This window comes from Triturus cristatus, chromosome 2_1 (genome assembly GCF_964204655.1).
Source record: "Triturus cristatus chromosome 2_1, aTriCri1.1, whole genome shotgun sequence".
Classification (NCBI taxonomy): domain Eukaryota; kingdom Metazoa; phylum Chordata; class Amphibia; order Caudata; family Salamandridae; genus Triturus; species Triturus cristatus.
The window spans coordinates 88,726,843-88,747,210 of record NC_140581.1 but is presented as its reverse complement, the minus strand read 5'-3'; the positions used below and the strand labels follow the sequence as shown (position 1 = coordinate 88,747,210).

At 47.9% G+C, this 20,368-nt stretch overlaps 1 protein-coding gene across 5 annotated transcripts in view; it reads left to right on the top strand.

Moving 5' to 3' along the window:
• Positions 1–20,368, top strand: part of UNC13B (unc-13 homolog B) — a 2,660,654-nt gene that overhangs the window by 1,268,043 nt on the left and 1,372,243 nt on the right. The window contains exon 1 of one of the 5 annotated variants that reach the window (XM_085628126.1): positions 1,347–3,900. The exons of the other annotated variants lie outside the window; for them this stretch is intronic. Coding sequence (XP_085484252.1) covers positions 1,416–3,900 — 2,485 coding nt within the window. The 5' untranslated portion in view covers positions 1,347–1,415. Of the gene's footprint in view, positions 1–1,346; positions 3,901–20,368 lie in introns of those variants that run through there. 5 annotated transcript variants of the gene reach the window in all.

Below are 20,368 nucleotides of genomic sequence, written 5' to 3'. Positions count from 1 at the left end.
CTCGTGTACCTGTTAGTGAACTCAGTCAGGCTCAATAGCCCCTCCCCATCCTGCCATTCACGTAAGATCACTCCTTTTACGTGTCTCCGTTACATTTATTTCTAGCTTTAAAACTGTAGACTCCTTTTGGTACCCCTTGAACACCGGTTTGTTGTGATGCTTTGCGCTGCACATGGCCTTTTCATTACCAAATTTGTGCACACAAAAAATCAAAGATGGGCTTAGAGATTGAAAAGGCGTAAGTAGCGCACCCTGTGGCACAAAGCATGAATTCACTATTCAGTGGAGCAGCAGGCGGCCTGCAGCATGAGTCGGACAGGTCTTTCCTTCCACCCGGCATTTCCCCGGTGGGTCCGACCCCTGGCGGCCGGTCGGACCCCTGGAGGCCGGTCGCGACAGGCCCGATCCTGGTGCTGCGGTCACTTTCCCTACTCCCAGGTTAATCACTGCACGAACGGGGGCTTGAAAAGAAAGGGAGGGAGTGTAGAGATCGCCATTGGAGAAGCAGGAGCGGAGAGTGAATGGATGGATGAAAGAGAGGAATGGCGCGAGAAGACGACGGCAATGGGGCTGGTTTGAGCAGTTATGCCAGGGCTGCTTTAGGTTGTCCAGTGCTGCACGTCACACGCTCTTGGGCAATGTGAAATGCAGTAGTGGCTTTGACCTCAGGGTGCCGGGAGCAGATTGGTTAGAGGGGGGGCGTCCTTTAGGTTTAAGTGAAGTACATAAGAGTCCAAGTGATGTGTTCGAGCGGGGTGGCTGCCGGATTCCTGAAGTGCCCTCCGCACTACGCGGGGGCCAAGCACCGCTCCTGCTCCGCGTGAAGCCCCCCACCCCCAGGCAGGGCACTATTTAAGGACTCCATGTGATATCTTAACTTCTGAGACTGGATATTGAGATTATTATACCCCAGTCGTGACAATGTAGTAATTACAGCAACAAATGCAGCTGAAGAGGCTTTCAGGGCGCAGAGTCTCTCCACTTCTTCCCGGGGTTTCCATAGCAATGGGTCCTAGTGTTGTTTCACCTTAAAGGAAGGGGGGGGGGCTCCCATCCGCGGAGGCTTCTGTGCAGGCATGAGGTTGCAGGCCCGAGGGAGTCTCAGTGCGCGTGAGCCAGGCTGCCTGCTGTTGATACATCCAGGGGGTCCATTCTCTGAGGGCTCGTGACTGGGACAGGTCTATCACCCACCAATGGGGGCTCATAGTGCGCGGCCATATCAAGAAACTGAACTGTGAGCGTGTTGCCTTCTCTGATTAAGAAATCTTTTTTTAATGTGTAATATTTCTCTCTTAACCTTCCGAGGCTGCATCATGAGTGACTAGCGCGGCGTGGATTCAAGTTGGAGTGGATCCAGCTGTGCTCCGTGTCATGCACTGGCCCAGCGTTCCCAAAAGGTTCAGGTGTGCCACTTTATGATGTTTGCCCAGGGCAGATGGAAAAGGCAAGGAGCTGAGATCGCTCTGCAGCAGCGGAAGTCTTTGCTGAAGACCTCGAAGAAGCAGGCCAAGAAGCACAGACTGACCTTGTGTCTGCGGGAGACCATGAAGCGTCTGCTGCATGGGCCAGCGGAGGACATCTCTGTGCATGCGCACCACCAGCTATCCATGCTGCAGGCCGCAGAAGGCTTGTCTGTCTATAGAACAAACCACAAAGCCATCGGCACTGGGACTCCCAGAGCAGAGGAAGGCCTTCAACACAGCAGTGGGGATGAAGAGGACAGTGGTCAATGCGCTGGAGATGCACCTGTGAACTGGGATGGGCCCACAGTACCAAGAGAGGTGGAGCCCAATGAGCACAGCTCTGTGGTGGTTACTTGTAAAGATGAACCAAATGCTGTGCACTCAACTAGTCCAAGTCACGGCTTCCCACAATCAGATAGTCAAGATCTTAACACAATCAGCATCACCATGAGCTGGAGAGAGATCACCGAGTGCGACGACCTGTACTCTCAGAATATACCGGAGGCGGTCAGCCACGAGGCCTCTCCACCAGCTGATGATTCAGAGGATGTAGTTCAGTATATCATCAAGGAGTTACAGGGCATTAGCCGCATTCAGGCAGAGATTGCAGAATTACGTCAGCACCTGAGCCTAATAAAGGGCTCAGTGGAAGAAGTCTCCACCTGCGTCGATACGGTCTTAAATGAAATCGAGGGCTTACAGATTGGATTTGGACCCACAGCAAAAAGTGCAATGTTGACCCAGGGTGTGGGATCCCAAAGAGATTCACAAAATGAAGAGCCCTTGCTATACTTTTATGGTATCCCAGAAAAAGAGGAAGAAAACACGACGGAGGTCATTTCCAGCTTCCTGTCTGAGCACCACTACTTCAATGGTACCCAGTGCTCGAGGTATATAAAAGGTGCTTACAGATTGGGCACACGTGTTGTGAAGTTGGCACCAAGGCCAGCTGTTGTGATGCTTGCACATGTCAAACACAGAGACTTTATTTTACAGAAGTCTGTGCTTTTAGAAAGCACAGGTGTAAGAATCTCACCCTTTGAAGAAGGAAGCTTGCTAAGTGTGCAAAACAGCCTGAGAGCAGATTCCGTGTCGTTGCTACAGCATGACCTCCGTGAAAACCGCTGGAGCTCCCTCAGCCTGGACAAGGAGATAGTGAGAACAGACGGCGTGGATGCAGAGCTTCAGACGGAATCCTACTGCATAAGGTATCAGAACACCAGCATCGAGGCGCCTGGCCTAGGAGAAGAGTTCTGCTTCACACAAAAATGCACACTAGCTAAAAAGTGTAGTTTGACTGCCGAGCTAGAAGAGACCCGGGCAGACATCACACAAGTAGTGGATGTCAACTGTTGTGAACAACCAGTGGAAACGAGTGTAAGTCATCTCTGCATTCGCCTGGATTCACAAGAATCTAAGAAAAATCGCAATTTTTCTGGTTTGTCTACCTCAGGTGAGAGAAATACTCTAAGGTCGCCAAAGCTCTTAGCCCGTGCTAGCCATTTATCGGCTTCGTCCTGCGAAATAGAAGAGGCAGAATTTGCAATCAAGAGATGCTGCTCTGTTGTGGATGATCAGAAAGGTGAGGGTGTGGAAGATGAGGAAGGAGGTGAACTTGTTCCATGTGATTCCAGGCGTCCGTTCCGGAGCTCAGAGAAGATCAATCTGATCATTAAGGATCAGTCTGGGAGCTTTACCTCCGTAAGCTTCGATGACACTGTGGGCAAACTATCAGACATGACCGGGACCGAGACCTTGAAAGAAGTGGTCCACATAGAGATGGAAGGCCAGCAGCCAACTGGTCACGTCTTCAGGGATTTTCTTGATCAGCCTGATGACAACATTGATCTTGGAGACATAAAGTTCTATGCAAATAAACTGGGAAAAGCTCTTGGTCATTTTCGATCTGCGCTGAAGGTCGCATTTAACAAACTGGAAACTAGTGCCATTTTAAATCCCGAAACAATGGGCAACTATGATGATCTGCCCAAACTTGGAAAAGGTGCCCCTTGCACTAGCAATGGCCATAATCTTGGAAGCCTTTCTTCATCTTGTAGTAGCAGCCAGATCAGTGGTGCTCTGAAACTGGAAATTCCTCCTACGCCGAAAATTGAAAAGCAATTTTCCCTTAGTCGAGCCCCTTCTGTAGCTTCAGAGTCACCAGTGTCTCCGGCCTTGCCCTGCTCCGATCCTGAAACCTGTGCTGATCAGAGCCTGGCTTCTCAACTAGGTTCAGATTCTACGCTGGGACTGGAGGAAGCTCCGGAGGGCCGACCAGCACTCAGGCTGGAGCAGGTGTGCTCAGAGACCATCTACCTGAACAAGTGCATCAACAACTTCAAGAATGTGCTGAGGGAGAAGAAGATGATGCAGCGGAAGCTCTTGAAAGACATCGTACAGGAGACTTTCTGGGTCTCAGCTGAGGAGATGACTTCAGGTACCTACTGCAGTCTTGGATCATTGTTTGTTATTCACAGCATCCTGGTTACTAAAAACACAGCTACATCTAATGCGATCATCCCTGTCTTTGAGGGATTTCATATGTAGGTTGTAGTCCAGCCTGGCTAATGTACGTCTTTTAATTGATTCTGTAGTAGTCAACACTGGTTTCTTTACCTATATGTCCCTTCTCGACCCGGACGAGATACTCTAAAATGTGAAGGTCAGTGATTTTCAATTTTGTTTCTTTTCATTGGGAATTTTGTCTGAATAATCTATCGCTCTATAAGCACATTTTCATATTTGTTATACATGTGAAACTTGCGTTTTTTTACTTCTTAGGAGGTTTAGCAGACGTATTTGCTTTTGAGGTGCACTGTGAACGCTGCAGCATATTTGAACGCTGCAGTATGTTTTCACATAGCTATAGTTTTGATACAACCTGGTCTTAGTTTTTTCTCACCTTAAGGTGGTCTTTATATTCCTGACACATGCACTGCAACCATCAGCATCTAGCCACAGTCAGAGCTGCTCAGGGGGACCTTCACAAGACTCCTAGATCCTGTTAGAGTTGAGGGCCAAACGATGATAATCTAAACCACAGATTCGCGGTTGATGGTCCTTTCCGAGGCCGCTCTTTGGATGTAGATTAGCCAGGTTTGACAGAACCTTTCCGTTCGGTTTGCTTTTGTCGCAAAGCTTCCTTCTCCATTTATTGTCATGCCATCCCAGCATACTACCAATGGGACTGTTACCCAGGAATGTCACTGCACATCCCACGCTCACTCATTTCCATTTGTTTTGCAGGAAAGCAAACGGATCGTTTTTGTACTTTCAGAAATCCTACATTACAAGAATTAAAAACGTTGCTGATGCATTTGATGAATGTCATATGTTTAATGTATTTAAGTCCAAGTGAGTTTTACATCTGAAAAGTTAAATTGTGTTCTTCTTTCAGTTTGCACTTATGGTTCAGTACATTGCAAACGGCCAGCTAATCTAGATTTTACTATGATTTGTAGGGGTGATGCTTAAAACACAAACGTGAAGGGATACATTGTCTAATGGGAGATACCTAGTGTAGTGGGGCTGTCTAAGATGAAACAAAAATCCTGTTGTGACTAAGGCTAGCTAGTGCACGCAAGGACACCAGTTGTAAGCGAGCAAAGCCTGTGGTAAGTGAGACTGCTAATGTTAACAAGGGTCCGTAAGGCGAGCAACGATACTAATGTAAACAAGGACACGTAATGCAAGGATACGGAGTGTTGGCGAGGATGTTTAGTGGAAGCAGGGATGCTTTACATATGTAAATACCTATTTTGGTGAGCATGCATGTGGTAACAGAGGATACCGGTTGTAAGCGAGGGCACCAAGTGTTAGCAACACTACCTAATTTCAGCAAGGATACTCCATGTGAGAGCAACTAATGGAAGCATGGATACCTGGTGTATCAAGGATTCCTCCAGTAGTGGCTAGTGTAAGCAAGAACACCTAATAAGAGCAAGGATTCCTAATTTCCCAAACTGTTTTTGGTTAAAAAAAAAAGATGAATATATGAAAGGCACTAATGTGCAGAGATGCATACTTAAGGCCAGCCTATTACTCGCTTACTTCAAGGAGAGACTCTTAGCCTTCAATCTTTTTGTAGTACCAAAATATTACCTTAAGCCACCCTATCACCCAAAAACAGTCTTGAATGGCTTTCCACCAATCAAGGCTTTAGCTTCGTCCACGACTAACCTGCCAACCACCAATCTTCCTGCTTGTGCCTCTCCTACCAAGGACTTGCCTTCCACATCACCCGCAAACAGCCACTGAAAATCAGAGGCAAGTCATTCCTGTTTGTCTTCGTTGACGTACATTGCTCTAGTTTTGTTCATTGACGCGGTTTGCATCAATCGGTATTTTACACAAATATATATATTTATACCTTACTTACAGACTCCATTGTGCTATTAGAATGAAAAAAATATTGTATGAATAAGTCCAGTAGGGAAGAACTGACAGTCAATGGAATTATTTTAGTATCAAAGTATCTGTTGTGGTGATAAAATCTGAAACTGATATTTTCTTCAAATATAATTAAATTAAGCAATAGATATTAGTTGAAGTGTGTGTGTGTGGAATGCTATGCATTTATCCATTTCCACCTAAAAACGGGTCATGATGTTTTAACTGCTCCACTAGCCGTGGTATATCCGTCTATGGCCGAGTCCTGCTTAAAAAGCCACATGATATGAGAACGTTTGCCGTTGCAGTGTCATCACACATCTGTACATTTGTTCCCCTGGTAGGTTAAGCTGTAGTGAGTATTTTTATCAGTCCTTGAAAGGCACGACGGTCCTGATTTCTAGGGCTGCCCTCTCCCACAACCTGGTTAAGAACAGCAGTCCTTGACTTTAAGATTGAGAACTTCAGAGTCACCCCCATTTTGTTAATATTTATAAGAACTCACATTGTCCTATGCAGCCGTCCCTATTACTATTTCTAGATTTGAGACAAATTGGACACACGTTTCGCCCGTAATTTTCACTAGGGGCATTCATAATTTTATTTCTGTCTCCATCGTAGACATTTTGACCATGCCTCTATCCCTTCGGGCACTCTTCATTTTCGATCTGATGAATGGGTGACCAAGGGGATTTGGTGGGGTGGGGGGGGGGGGGGGGGGATGTTATCTCTACATAGTGTGCTCTGACCTGGACTTCTCCTTGAAGTCATGGTTCTCTGAAGGTCTCAGAAATTGGGAAACAGCCTTTACCGCGTGGGCTGAGCCACGTGTTTCGTTTCCCTACAAGCGGACCCACGCTTGCCTTAACTAAGCATATGCCTTAAGCAACCATATCATATGAGTGGTTAAGGCAGTGCGCGGTTTAGATGCGTGGATGGGCAGGCCCAGGAACAGGAAAGATCGGGAGAGGACGCTCCGAGACGCTGCCTGGTGAGTGGGGATGAGGACGGGTTTTGGGGAGGTGGAGGGATCGTTTTTTAGGACTCGGGGATCAGGTTTCTTTTTAGGTCAGGGGCCAAGTTTTAGGGCTCAGGGCAGGGGGGTCATGGTAGTTTTCAGGGGTGGGGTTAGTTTTTAGGGGTTAGGGCAGGGGAGCATGGGTCGGATTAGTTTTTAGGACATGGGGGCTGAGATTTAGGGTTCAGGGTGGGGGAAGGGACAATTTTCAGGGCTGGGGTAGTTTTAGGGTTCAGGGCGGGGGGGGGCGTGTTCGGGGTGGGGGTAGATTTTAGTATGAAGTGCCGGGTTTTAGGGCTGGGGTTTGATCTTTACCACGCATATCTCTTTACCACAACATTGCGTGGCAAAGGAATGTGTTGTTGAGACACATTTATTCTTGGGGCTGCATTGTAGAGGCCCTCGTGGTCATGTATGCTTCTGTCATACTCCCTCAGAAATAAGGGAACACCTTCTCTACCACCTTACTCTATGTTCAGGCTTTTTATAAGCCGTCCATCTACCCAACTAAGGTATTTCTACCTTGTGTGAAACAAAGCCAGTGATTTCAAAATGTCCTAGTGGCTACCAGCCTGCCAGCAGCCTTTCTCAAGATCCGAGGCGCACGGGTCGACATTCAGGAATGTAAAGGGTGGTGAAAATTGCTTGAAGATGCCAGATATTTTGCTGGGGAATGTATGTCTTTGTGGGAATACTCAGCTAAACATCTTGTTCCTTACTGTTAGGGGCGTGTGTTAGAGGAAAGGGGGTGGACCTACAAGCAACATTTATGTGCGGAACCTCTCTCACCATTCTCGAACCTTCATGCTGTGAAGACTTTTAGAATTACCCATGGTCCTCAATGGGGAAAAACGAATCTGGGAGCGTACAGAGCGCCAGAAATTTCCCTAATAAACACTGGTATTCTTAGGATATGTGAGAGGTGTCCTAACTTATAAAGTCAATAAGGTCGAGGTCATTAAGATGCTCATTGATTTATGGCTACATCACTGTCGCATCCTGCACTTTGTATTTTGTATAATTATTTTCCCAAAGCCAACCATCTATCGAGTCCCTTCCAAAAACAGCATCTCTCCATATCCATCAAATCTCTCCTTTCCAACTCAGACGTCTCTCCGTTTCCATTAGGAATATATTTCCTCGTGTGTCATGTAGGTCAATGTATCGAATTGGCAAACCCGTCATCGGTTTCGAATGTATGTTTCTTCTTAATCCATAGTATGTATATGGTTTGGTTAGACACTCATGGACTTGTCGACGCTGAAGCTCAGAAGGCATTCATAACATTGAAAGAAAATAGTCGTTACAGTATTTTTCCGATCTACTACAGAATCCGGATATCCGTTATTGGGATCTGGCCGCTCTGATCTCAGAGAGCTTTGGGGTCTCGCACTGCAGCCATCAGCAGCTGTTGGAAGAGCCCTTTTATTCCCCTGTATGCAGCTGCATGCGTGCGGATTCAAAGGCTGGCTCGGGCTTTTAAATGAACCTGTGCAATGTTGTTATTCGTAAGCAGGTAATAGATAAAAGATATAAATATACAAATTATAACCCCTTTCATCAATTCAAAGTAGAAAGTTAAATTGGTTTCCACATGGGGAAACTGTTTCCATTAAACTAGGAATGTTGCCTCAGATGCATCTGCCAGGTTTGTGTCTGTGCCAAGCCAGTGTTTCTGACATATGTGCAAAGCGCGTTGTACCCAGACTAACGGTGCTCCCTCCTATTCTGCGTGGACCTAATAGAAATGCCTCCTCCCCCTTAGTGATCGAGATCCAAAATGGTGTTTGTCCCATGTCCTAAGGAGCCCTCTGCTGGAGGGAGAGGCTGGCAGATGGAAGAGGGAACAGCAGAGTTGGGCACTTCTTAGTTGGTCCAACGGTAGTTGGTCCAACGGTTGTTGGTCTACCCTACTTTGACATAATAGCTCGGCCCTGGGTGTAGGTGACTGGTGATGCTGCCAGCTCCCAGTGTCACAAAGAGGACAGAAAGATCACCCTCCTGGTCCTGTCTGTTGGAAGGGCAGCCTTTTGCAGCCGAAGTAATGAGCAGTACGTTTGCACGGAGCAGGCACGCTAAGCAGCCGCGTTTGACCTCACTTTGCTCAGGTTTTTCATGTAGCAATGGTGACATAATGGGACGACCTCAAAAGCCTGGCTCCGCTAGTGCGATGGTAACACCTCTGAGGAGAATCAGGTGTGCTGCTTCAACAGGACGCCCTCTTTTCCAAGTGGGTGCAGGTGATGGTCGAGGTGTGCATCTGATGAAGAATCATCGCTGGGTCTTTTTCCAGTAGTGAAAATGCTCTCATGGCCACCTTAGATGGACAGACTCCATAGAAATTTGGATAATACAGAGAACAGACTTATTACGATGGAAAGCAATGGGAGTATTTGGCAATGAGAGAGACAGCACCAGAGTTGGTAGTCTAAGATCTGGATGGGAGAACAAGAAAGATTAGGCTGCGTGAAATGAATGAGAAGAGGAATCATTTCTGGGACTGCGTCATGTCTTCTGTCACCACATCGAAGGGCACATTTGTTGCTAGCTGTCGGATGTTGGGCTTGTACGTCCCAGAGGATGGAATGCGAATTGAAAAGCTTGACTATAGATGTTGTAAACCGATGTATCCTGACTGTGATTGCTATTCCTTCCGACTCAAGAAAGCTATCAGACTGCCGATGAAGAGGAGGCATGGTTTGGATCCAGCAGATACTGGTGACGCAGTATAACGAAGAGGAAGTCATACACCTGGGTCGTAGAGTCCTTTCCCCCCTACATCTGTCTCCTGTACCAGTGACAAACATATGCCTGCAGTGTCTAAAGAAAGATTGTATTAACTACGGGCTCAGGCCAGTGACTAACCATGGATGTTGGTGCAAAAGCCTCGATGTTTACGTCGGTGAAAGTTGCATACCCTGCCGAAAGAGAGTCCAATTCAGGGTCCAAGGGGGAAGGATTTCCAATTCTTCTTCATTAATAAAGAATGCCTGGTGTCCTAATGAAAATGTTAGTGCTCTATATTGTTTTGATGCCATGTCTTTGATCCTTTGTGGCCATCTGGGCCTGGATTGTCGTTAACTGTTGCCACAAGCTGCCTACCCCACTCTGAAGGGGGGTGGACATGGTGGACATTCCCCCTAACGGTAAACTTTTTAAATGAGTTTACTTGAGTAGTTTGCTTAAATGCAGTTTCAACTGTGTGAATGGACTATTTCCTTTATAGGACCCAATAATGACACATGTAAAAAATAAAAATGAGTTTTTTAAAATGTTGTGTTGAGCTGAAAAAAATAATTTTCTTTTTAACCGATTGTCATAGTAAATCTAATAGCTGCCTTTCAACGAGATCCTCTCTTGTAAGTGGTCTCTGAATTGGAATCACAGCTAAAACATCAAAAGATTCACCTTTTCTTTCTCGTCATACAAAGTTGAAAGATGTCTTCTCCTTTAAAGCCTGCACCTCTTAATTAAAACAACTTAACGGCAATCGCCATAGCAGTCAGGCAATTACAAATTACAATGGAAAGGGTAGGATACAACTAGAATTGTCTGCATTAGTGAGGGAGTTGGAATGAATCTTGTTGGAGAGCCACTCACCATAGGAACTGAAGAGCTCCTGCCCGTGGTTGAGGAGGTGAATCTTCCAATCCTCAGTGCAGAGAGGGAGAGTTACATGTGTGCTGGCACGATGATTCTTTCAGGGCTGGAGTGTCAGCCAGTTGAGGACCTTCAAGATGAGAGTAACAGTAGATTTTATTCAAACCTTTAACTTGACCTCACTGAGGCCAGTCTGAAGAGAGCACCAGAGAACTTGTGTTTGGGAGGTTGTTTCAGGGAAAGAAGCGCCTTTATTTCCTACAGCACTTACAGCTGTACAGTGTGTGTGAGAAGGTGGCCTGATATATGCTGTCCACTAGTTCTAGTGGGCACCTTGTATCAGTCCAAACAACCCCTTATGGTGATAGGTTAAAGACAAACTTTATTGAAAGCTATCCTAGTGGTAGCTATGGAGAGCAACTGCTGGTATCTATTTCCCAAAGTTGTTCAATAGATTTCCGGAATCAATTATTTAATTTATCCCGATGAATCCTATGTAACAGATGTTGTCCTAAAACATAACCATTATAGATGTTAGGATATCCAAAGATATTGGAGAAGACGCCTCACTCACTAATAGTGACATGCTTCATCATTGGCGTCTTTCCATAACCAGGTAAGATGGTACCACCTGGGCGGACTCAACCAAAAGATGTTATGGGAGATCTTATATAAAAAAAATTCTGGTTATTCAGGGAACCAGTTTGGTGATATATTTAAAAATACCTACAGGTATACCCCAATGCTTCGCTTTATTTGTGGGGTACCTGGGGTACCAGATAAAAAACGTGTGTTTTGATGGGGTTCTTTTGATCTATTTGGTTCTAATATACCCACTTTCAAGTGCCAACATGTTTCGGCCCGCAACGTGAGTCCTTTCGGGTCTGGGGCCTTCTTCAGGGCTATAATATCTAATCTTAGGTTTCCCTGGCTACTGTTTGGCAATGTGCTTCATGCAAACATTAACAAGAATGAGGCCTGTTGCACTCACCTATTTTCCTTAGAATTCCAGTAGTTTTTCTACTGGTTGGTGCTATTCTGCACCATGCGTTGGTTGGTGCTATTCTGCACCATGCGGGTCTCGTGAATCAGGGTGCCGTCTTGTAGTCACACATTCATCAAAGATCGGTCACCGCATATCCGGAAATCTATTGAACAACTTTGGGAAATAGATACCAGCAGTTGCTCTATGTGAGAACACAGTACTTGGGAGATCAATCAATCAATCATAACATTTGTAAAGTGCGCTACATACCCGTGAAGGTCTCCAGGCGCTGGGGGGCTGCTACTGATTGAAGAGCCAGGTCTTGAGAAGTTTTCTGAAGGCAAGCAGGTCCTGGGTCTGTCGTAGGTTGGTGGGGAGGGTGTTCCAGGTCTTGGCGGCGAGGTGGGAGAACGATCTGCCGCCGGCGGTGGTTTTCCGGATGCGTGGGACTGTGGCGAGGGCGAGGTTGGCTGATCGGAGGCTGCGGGTGGGGGTGTAGAAGCTGAGTCGGTCGTTGAGGTATGCTGCTCCGGCGTTGTGTAGGGCTTTGTGCGTGGATGAGCAGTTTGAAGGTGATCCTCTTGTTGACGGGGAGCCAGTGCAGGTCTCTCAGGTGGGGTGTGATGTGACTGCGTCGGGGGACGTCAAGGATCAGTCGTGCTGATGCGTTATGGATGCGTTGCATCCGTATCAGAAGCTTGGTTGTTGTTCCTGCGTAGAGGGCGTTTCCGTAGTCCGTAGTGACGAGGGCCTGGGTGACAGTTTTTCTTGTGTCGGAGGGGATCCATTTGAAGATCCTGCGGAGCATTCGGAGGGTGTTGAAGCAGGACGCGGGGACCACGTTGACTTGCTTGGTCATGGAGAGGGCAGAGTCGAGGATGACCCCCAGGTTGCGTGCATGGTCGCTGGGTTCTGGGGCTGTTCCCAGCGATGTTGGCCTCCAGGAGTCGTCCCAGGCTGAGGGGGTGCGGCCGAGGATGAGGACGTCTGTCTTGTAAGAGTTCAGCTTCAGCCTGCTGTGCTTCATCCATTCTGCGACGGCCTTCATTCCTCTGTGTAGGTTGGCTTTGGCGGTGTGGGGGTCTTCGGTGAGGGATATGATCAGCAGGGCCTTCTCTTGGATTCCGGCGTCATGGAGGCGTGCTGCTTGGGTGCGGTGGCAGACCGCGTTGAAGGCTGCTGATAGGTCCAGGAGGATGAGGGCGGCTGTTTCTCCTTTGCCCATGAGGACCCGGATGTCGTCTGTAGCGGCAATGAGGGCAGTCTCGGTGCTGTGGTTGCTGCGGAAGCCGGACTGGGATGGGTCCAGGATGTCGTCGTCCTCGAGGTAGCGGGTCAGCTGTCTGTTAACGATCTTCTCAGTAACTTTCGCCGGGAAGGGGAGCAGGGAGATGGGCTGGAAGTTCTTGAGGTCCTTGGGGTCCGCCTTGGGTTTCTTCAGTAGGGCGTTGATCTCGGCGTGCTTCCAGCTTTCCGGGAAGGTTGCTGTCTCGAGGGAGATGTTGATAGTTTTCCAGAGGTGGGGTGCGATGGCTGTGCAGGCTTTGTTGAAGACGTGGTGAGGGCATGGGTCAGATGGGGATCCGGAATGGATGGAGTTCATGGTTTTGATGGTGTCTTCGTCGCTGACGTTGGACCAGGCGGTCAGCCGGCTGGTGCGGGTGATGGTCTAAACGGTGGTGGTCTCGATGGTGGGTGCGGGGGTGTTGAAGCTGTCGTGGATGTCGGCGATCTTGCGGTGAAAGAAGGTGGCCAGGGAGTCACACAGGTCTTGTGATGGTGGAATGTCGTTGGTGTTGGAGCTGGGGTTGGAGAGTTCTTTCACGATGCAACTGTACTGCTTCTCTCACTCTCTCTAGTGATATAAGATAAGCTATGGAGAGTAGCCTTCAGGCGAAGTCTTGAAGGAATGTAAAGCAGCTTCTTTTACCAGTCTATAATCTCTTGAATGATCAAATGAAAAGACAACCACACCAGGTATATATTTAAAATATATGTATTTAAGATAAAACACATCCCTCTAGTCTCTTTATGAGACTGGAGTTCGAAGTACTTAAGTTACAAGATAGCAATCATCAGTAATAGCACAAATACACGTTTGGGCCCTAGGGGTGTATCAAACCATATACCAAAAAAAGTGGTATAAGAACCACGACTGGGATAGACACTAGGCCTATAGCCTCTAGAATCGCTGGGACCCCAAGGAACCACCCTAGGTAGTGACACAGGGGACCCACGGGGACTGTATGCAGTGTGTAAACACAACCGCGGGTTCCCGTTATCTTCTATGGGCAATGTTGCGGTTGGAAATTTAAAGATTAGGGACACTTCTAATCGAGTCAGGACCAAACCCTTTTGGACTTAGGTAGTTCTAGGGCTAGCACCCACGAGAGCACCGGAGTACTCGAGTTACCTCACCCAGGGAAGCCGGGTGCACAGGTGTCTTTTGGTGTCGGGTCGCGTCGTTGATTTCAATGGGAGCCTGCAAAGAACTGCTGCTGCCATGAAGAGGAGAAGTGTCCAAAGAGATCCTAGCCTGGATCTAGGATGTGAGGAACCTGAAAGCAGAGGGGACAGAGTCTGGGTCACTTGCCAGTGACCTAGGGCAGGATGGAGCAATGCCCACAGATGTCAGGTGCTTCAGGTGAGTTGATGGGTGTCTTGACTCTTCAGCCACGAGGTCCAGGAGACGTCGACGAAATCCACAAGCCGGATTCAAGCTGTCCCACGAAGTCTGTCGAGTGCTGCGTTGTCGGCGACCAGATTGGACCCAACAAGCCTTGGCAACGGCAAGTCACTGGAAATCAGAGAAAGGACTGCGGTGCAGACCAGCAAGTTCTGATGGACTCACCTAGCAAGGGTAAGTAAGGGCACGTCTGGAGCAACCAGGAAGTCCAAGCAGAAAAGGAGTTGCCTCCGTGGGGACCTGCTAGCCAACCGGCTAGTGATCTCGGAGGAGCCTCGAGGGGTCGCACTTGAAGCTGGCCCACGGGTCACTTGTGGAGTGGAGGCCAACAATCTTCGGTGCAGGAGGTGCTCAAGGCTGGAGCTACAAGGAGCCCAAAGCACAACTTCGAGGAGGACCAGGAAGATAGTGTTGCTGCAAATGTTCACGGTGTCCAGGATTCGCGGTTCCACGTCACCCACGATAGCCACAGGCCTCCGCTTTGCTGTGGACTCAGGGTAGCCTCGGGGAAGTCTGGAAATCCACCTCTGGTGATGCAAAGACTTCGGCGTCCGGCGGGAGCTTCAGCAATGCAGACCGGTCAGTTGCTTCTTTGGGGCCTGCCAAGCAGGGGAGTCACTCCTTGACCCCAAGTGAGATTTCTTCAGTCTTCTAGTCAGGATAGAACGTCGAAGGTCCAGGATATATGTTGCAGAGTTTCGTTCAGGGTAATCTAAAGTCCTAGGGACTGGATTCCTATACTTATAGTAAGTTTAGGGGAAGGAATAATTCTAAGGCCCCACCTATGGGTGGGCCAGGAAAGAGGGGTGGTTACACCCATTTCCTTTTTCCAGTTTCGCGCCAGAGCAGGGGCAGGTACCCCCTGCAACCGGTTTCAACTGGAGTATGCACAGGGACACCAAGTGTGCCCCCATTGAGGACTTCAAAGCACCAGAGAGTGCTCCCGCCAAGCCCCAATACACATCAGCCTGTCTGGGGAGGTGGTCACACCTCCCTTCGACAGGAAACCTATTGTCCAGGCCTCCCCTGACGGAGTTTCGGTCAGCAGCAGGAGGCCAGACCCGTGTCTGTGGCAGAGGCATCCATTTTGTGATGCCAGGGCTCAGGAAAGTCCTACCGGGTTTAGCCAGTGTGAACATATCTCTCCCTCTAGAAGGGTGGACTGCTACCCCCACAGCCAGAATTGGCGGGGGGGGGGGGGTAGTATTCCAAAGCGTTTGACACCAAAGACGACATGTTTTGATGCAGCCATCCCAGAGTTAGCATTTACCGCGAGGTTGTAATGCACTTAAGAGTATATGGTATGGCTGTATCACAGAACATTGCAAACATGAGTAGCGGGATGCACACCTAATTAGTTAACCTGGGAAATTAATCTTAAACTTGACATATTGTACTGTGTAGGCGTGCATGCCAGATTAGCGCTCCGTCCAATTGCGCCTGCAAAATGAACAAAACCCATGGACCCTGTTACAATTCCATATACCGGCAGCACAGCCATTCCATTCAATGAGTCCAATCAATTAAATATTATCTTAAGTCTATATGTACTGTTTAGTTAATCCAATGCTTGTCTCTGTCATTTTCCTTCCGTTTTCTTCAATTCATTTTACTCATTTAGGTCCAATAGGAGATAAATCGCCCACACACAGGAGGCAAGATGGTTTCCAAATGTCACGTGTTTTATTGATTTACCCAATGCATTTCGGGACGTATCCCTTCGTCAGGGGCATCGTGACATGTACAAAGAATTCTTCAGAAGTAAAAAAGCTGAGGAACCACGCTTGCTGCCGGCTGCTCGTTTACACAATCGTGTTCACATCATTAACAATTTCAAAGTGCTCGCGCACTCGTCTTTCTCTCTGTAATGCCATCACAGAACAGCCATAAGGAAGTATTTCCGAAAGCTGCAGAGGGGCTTAGCTCATGCTTGGGCACCCTCTCTCATAAAACCAAGCACTCTGCCTTCAGGATTGTCAAGGCCTGCCATGGGAGTGGCGTATAGGTTTATAGGGTAGTGATATAGGTAGCCTATACCACTGTAAGGGGTGAAAGCACACCCTTACCCAGGCTGCAGTAGCAGACCTGTGGTGCCATTTTGGAGTGCTTCCCAGGGGTGGCATAATATATGCTGCAGCCCCTGGTAGGCCTCTGAGGTACCTATGCCCTAGATACATAGTATACCATATACAAGGGGCTTATAAGCCACTCCAGAATCCAATTAGATATGTACCTAATGTACATGCAAACCATTTTACAGAGAAAGCAGATAGACTGGGGCCCTGAATAGCAGTATCCCAGTCCAACTAATTCATAAACCAGCAAAACACCAGGAAAAAAAAGTGGGGGCAACCATGTAGTCAGATTCAGTGTGGTCTGACTTTTCGAAGCAAATTGTGTCCAGGGTGAAGTTGGACATGAGATGATAGATCCTTGGGGCGTCCCCCAAGTCCCCAATGCACTTTGATATATTGAAGTGGTGAGATGAGCGAATCGATGTTGGTCGAAGAGATATGAGGTCATCCCTATAGTGTTGCCAGTTTCATGCCTGTTAATAGGTGTAGCTGGCAGCAAAGAAAGACACTGTGTCAATAGCTGTGCTAATTGGTAGTGCTGAAGAGGGCATCGTCCAGGCCGAAATTATTACTCTTTCATAGCTTCATCCTGAGCTGAAACTGTTTAAGTCGTTGCCAAAGAGGCAGTTCAGTTGATTTAACAATCCACATGTATGACGCAAGTTTTCCTAGTTTATTTCCCCCAACATTATTTATTGGTGTTCTCAAGGACAACCTCTCCCATTTTAAGAGAGCAGCAGCGTAATCTCTAAAAATATTATTAGATAGCATGGAATGACTTGTTTGGATGAAATGCTGTGTTTCTAAAGACCTAACATAAACCAAACTAGTTTCTCTTATAGAGGAGAGGCAGGTAGGTGCCTGAATGGGTGATATTGAGGTAATTATTGGAAGAATCTTTTTAGTGAACAACAGTGCCAGCACAAGATGCTATACTAGATTTTGGAAGATATAAATTACCTGGGATGGTATACACTGTCTGCTTCCTGTTAGACCCGGGATCCCTGGTTGGCTGAGGTAGGTACCTTAGGCCAAATAGGGACCCTCGTTTCCACGTCAGGGAAAGGAAGGACACCTTCTCAGATAACCCCGCTCACCCCCTCGGAAGCTTGGCACGAGCAGCCAGGCTTATCTTCAAGGCAAATGTGTAAAGTATTTGTAACCATGCTCACAGCAACCCAATGATGACACCACAAATGGACTCCACACAAGTTTCATAAAAACGAGTATAAATTTATATAAAAAGATATACGATAAGACCACACGATATTAATCCAACATATGCGTATTTGTAATCCTCCTGGCCGGTTGTTAGGCCGGCCAGCCCTTGTAAGTTCTGGCGATATTAATGAGCACTTCTAATTGTTCCACTGCAGTCCTAATTAAATGCTATGCTGTTTGTAATGCCAGAACCAGGCACTTTGCAATGTAAAAACAATGCAGTAGATAATGCTAGACTCAGGCACTTTGTAATGTAAAAATAATGCAATGCGTAAGACACTAACCAGGTAGTTTGTTATGCAGGAATAATGCAATGCGTAATACACTAATCAGGTAGTTCGTTATGCAGAAATAATGCCATGTGTAATACGACAATCCAGTAGTTCGTTATGCAGAAATAATGCAATGCGTAACACACTCCATCACCGATCACGTTGCCTTAGGCTGTTTCTCCGCCACTCATGCTGACTCGCAGTCAGCCTCTGTCAGCAGTTGACCCCACAAGGGTATGGTGTAAACAAAAAGTGCAGCTCCGCACTCCGGCCCCGGTACTGCAACTCCTTTGGCAAGTACGGGCCGCGATACGAGCAGAAGCAGAGGCTCGCACTGCAGCAGTGGGAGAGGCCGAGAGTGTCTCCCTCCGAGCCCGCACCCCGCCCCAGGTGTCGACACATGTTACCTGGGGGGTGCGACCTCGCTCTCCTCTCTTCCAGCGACTTGGGCCTCTGATGCAATCTTTGTGAATTCCGGGCAGTGGGACTCTGGCCCTCCCTCGACTAAGTTGGTCGAGGTCCCGCAGTGGCGGGCTCGGGCCCGTGGCTCAGCTTCTCCGGAGCTGCCGGTCCGGGCCGCTGATGCTACGAAGATCTAAGGCTGCAACAGGGCACACGCACACAGTGTCGCTGAGACTCACTTGAGCTTCGGGTGCACGATCACCGGGCACTCCTCACGAAGGTCTCAGGCTGCACGAAGCACACGCACACAGCGTCGCTGAGACCCACTTGGACTCCGGGTGTACACGATAACAAGGCAATCCTCACGAAGGGCTCAGGTTGCAAAAAGCAAACTCACACAGCGCTACTGAGACTTGCTTGGACTCCAGGTGCCCACGATCACAGGGCACTTCTTACCTGGGTTTCTGGCTGCAAAAAGCACACGCACACAGCGTCGCTGAGACTCTCCTGGAAACGTTTGTGATCTTGAATTTCCGCAACAGGGAGCCAGCTAACCTCGGGCCCTTGGGGATAAGTTACTTCTGGACAGAGCAAAGTCCTTTAATGCAGGGGGACACAGCACACAGCAAAGTCCCTTTAGCCTGTCCTTGGTTAAAACAGCAAACTGCAGGCCAGCCCCAGAATACACAGCAAGGGTCAGTCCATTCCTTCAGTCTCTTCAGTTGTTTCTTCCTTGGCAAAGGTTCCTCTATCCTCTTGACCACGAAGTAGCTTCAGTCTTGTTCAGTCTTGATCAATCCATTTCTCCAAAGTTAAGGGGCTTCAGCTCTCTTAGTTATACCCCTAAATGTTTTTGAAGTCTTTGTGTTCAGGGAGGCACTGACACCTCCTGTTCAAGCCAGTTCTGGGCGCCTCCCTGCCAGTGACACCTTTTTCCTTTGATTAGTGGGGGTCTGGATTCTCAGTCACTCAGCAGGAGATGGGACCATTGTTTTATGCCAGCAACCCAGGCCTCTTCACCTCTAGGGGCTACTCCTCCCCCTACACTCCAGATGCAGGTCAGCCTGTAGCTGTCTCAACTCCTCCCCTGGGTCAAGACATTCCCCAGATCCTATCACTTTCAAATCCAGACAGTCAATTCACAACCAGGCGGAGGCACACAGAAATGTTAGAGCACAAAAACCCAGCTACTTCTAAAAGAGCGGCTTCTAAACACACAATGCAGACACCACCTTCATAAAAAGATGTGTTATTACATTGTGAGTTCAGGCATACTAAACTTCACCTCTCCATCTTAAGCCTTTGGGAAGATACACTGGAAAACATATTACACAGCCTCCCCATTCTATCCTATGGGCAAGATGACCTTTCCACAGTGAAAAAAGAAATGGAGATTATTTCCCTGTCAGGACCTGGTACACACCTTAGTACATGTCCTACCTTTCACATGCACTGCACCCTGCCCAGGGGGTACCTTGGACCTACCATAGGGGTGTCTGATGTGCATAGAAATGGAAGGGTAAGGCCTTGCAAGTGGGTGCCCTTGTCAGGACAACATGGCATTTTAACCAACTGCGCGCAGGCACTGCAGTGGCAGGCCTGAGTTCTCTCTGTAAGGCTACTTGTGTGGGTGCAGGCCCACTAGTAGCATTTGAATTACTAGCCCTGGCACACATGGTGCACTTTACTAGCGACTTTACTAGTAAGGCAAACATGCCAATCATGGACAACCAATTACCATTACACTTTACACAGGGAGCACTTGCACTTTGACACCGATCAGCAGTGGCAAAGTGCCCAAAGCATCTAAGTTGGCAACACCATGTCCGCAAAAAGGTCTAGGGGGAAGCAAAAAGTTAAGGGAACTATAGCCAAAAAGGGCCAAGTCCAACATTTCCCAACAACAGTATCACATAAATGCACAAACTGAAAGTCACCAATCCATGAAGACGCTTTAATGGTCAGACCTATTGGCTTTGCCAGTGAATTCCAGATGGTACTTCAGATATTAGTTTTACTCCTTCTGCAGAGTGCAATGCTTTCATGGTAAACCTCAGTGTGTACTCCTGACAAAAGAGAAGTGCCATCTTCTCTCTAACCAAGTTAAAGGAAGACTTCAACTTTTCTTTGCCCTGTTTAACATGGGGTGCCCTCAGAGGTTGGGGGGGGGGGGGGGGGTAGTCAACATCTAACTGCCTAGACATGCATCTCTGCTCTGTTAGAAAGAAGTGCTCAAAACAAGCATAACTGTCTCACA